Here is a 2283-nt window from a genome sequence, read left to right as displayed (position 1 = left end):
TAGATTCATATTGTGATGAACAAAAGATGTCATAGAAACTCAATAATGGATAGTTTCTGAATAATCAAAGGTATTCTGTGAGTTCAAATTTTACATCTTTAATACATAGCTCAAAAATGATTTAATGCATGGAAAAAAATATATTGGATGGTACAGAAAAGCTACAATTTACTGCACGAATTCCAACATCTATAACTAAGAAGATTTGATAGTTTAACGAATCGCTAATGTTATTCAACTGTTAACTTTGCTTCGACATAAAAAAACTGACTGTCGTATATATAACAACCGTAGATTTGCTAAATCGGTAAAGTTTTTAGTGCTTTTTTCCATATGAATAGAAGAGAAGGTGATATTATTGGCATCCCAGTTACATTTTACACAATAACTTCATTAATAATCAATATTTAAGTTTAAAACTTAACAATTACATTCGTTAAAATCGAATCGATTCTAGACTCAAAGTTACGAAATATTTATTAGTTAGAACATTGTTAATAAAAATGTGGCGACATTACCATAATGACTTGAAGAAAAACATGAGTAGTAATGTGGTCTTCTATAAAAATAGCCTTGTTTAGAAAAAAATTTGTTTAGGAAACAGTATTTGGTCACAAAATTAACAAAAAAATAATACATTTTAGAATGTATTCAAATAAATGTAAGTACATTCACATAACTTCTGCATATAAGATGCTCAGTACTAAAAATCTCAGTACTAAAAATAGTATACGTAATATAAACTATAGATTAACAGTGGAGCTACAATCAAATAATTATTTTTATATGAAAACCTCAAAAAAAAGATCGTGAGTAATCAATACCCATAGAGGGCCACATTAGCAAAATGTAATGCTATTATTTAAATTTGCACAACTCAATATATATACAGTCAAATAAAATATTAAATAACAAACAACATACTAAAAAAAAATATATATATATATATATTCGCGTAATAATATACTCAAGTTTAAGAAAAATGAGGAAGTAGGTATAATTAAAAGCTGAAATGTACCTCAAAAACGTTTCGAAATACTTGAAAGTAAAAATGCATTATAATAAGTGTTGGCTTGGTATTAGTATGTTATAATGAATATTGGTATATTAGCATGATAGTGTAACGGTGCTACTGAACAAATAATTCCATAAGTTATCATTAAGATTCGTTATATAATAGTGAAGATATTAAGGAAGCCCACAATATATACACTGGCCATAATACTTCTCTACTTTCCATTTAGTGACACAAATCGACACAAACACCATTCCATCTTTCTTGATATTCAGAGAGTAACAAAGATAGAAAAACACTTGTATCAACTTGTATCACCAAATAGAAAGCACCCGTTATTGAATTGTGTTTATAATACCCTCTCTTTACAACTTTATAAATTACATTGTATGTATAAAAATTAAGTCATTTCACCGGGACTCTATATTTTCCATATAATTGGTGCAGGATCCTTTATAATTTTATTCTTTATATATTTTGCCATATTTCTACCAAGTCACTGAAAAATTCCAACTAATTAATAATTAATTACTCCAGAGGAATCAGATCTTTTTTCCGCGAAAAAAATTGCTCGAGATAATTTTCAAATTTCTCATGTTGATGTGTGTATCTTTCTCACGAATGGGCTTTTATAATTGGGAGGCAGCTTTCGTCCCGATCGGAATCAGATGCAAACAGAAAAAGAGAGAAAGAGAAAGAGAGAGAGAGAGATCGCATTTACCGCGGATAACTTTAACGAGACTTAACGAGTCTACTCATACAGACGGCTCCAGCGATCATCATTCTCGCGTTCCGCCTCTCCCACACTTCCCAGATCTCTGTGATCATCATCCCGTCTCTGTTCTACGACGCAGAAAGTGCTGCTATCCATCGTCAATCCTTGGGACGTGAAGGTAGCCAGTGTTGATCCGATCGGACTGGCTGAACGACGGGGCGTCTCCCTGTGTGTCTTACCATCACCTTCTAATCAAGACGAGAGTACCAATCAGGAGTGGTCGACCTTAGGCAGGGCCCTCAAGACACCGTCACCCTGGTACAAACCTGGTACTGGTTCCACCGATCACGTCAACTCCGTTAAACCCGAGGAATCGACGTTAATCGATCCCATCTGGTTGGATCCTTGGTCTTCACCAGGAAGGTATCTACAATTTTCTATCAAATATGTAAATATGTAAATAATAAATAAAAAATTGAATTTATATATAAATTATTATCACTCGGTACAAATGAAATTTTGTAATATGAATACTCTTTTGACGAATAAAATA

General features: G+C 32.1%; 1 protein-coding gene across 1 annotated transcript in view; it reads left to right on the top strand.

Annotated features, from left to right (window-relative positions):
* LOC108752322 (uncharacterized family 31 glucosidase KIAA1161) overlaps nt 1-2283 on the top strand; it is a 17039-nt gene that overhangs the window by 2177 nt on the left and 12579 nt on the right. The window contains exon 2 of the mRNA XM_018493091.1: nt 1870-2153. Coding sequence (XP_018348593.1) covers nt 1870-2153 — 284 coding nt within the window. The remainder of the gene's footprint in view (nt 1-1869; nt 2154-2283) is intronic.

The sequence above is a fragment of the Trachymyrmex septentrionalis genome, unplaced genomic scaffold, assembly GCF_001594115.1.
Source record: "Trachymyrmex septentrionalis isolate Tsep2-gDNA-1 unplaced genomic scaffold, Tsep1.0 scaffold6, whole genome shotgun sequence".
Lineage (NCBI taxonomy): Eukaryota > Metazoa > Arthropoda > Insecta > Hymenoptera > Formicidae > Trachymyrmex > Trachymyrmex septentrionalis.
This window is presented reverse-complemented; position numbering and strand designations above follow the sequence as displayed.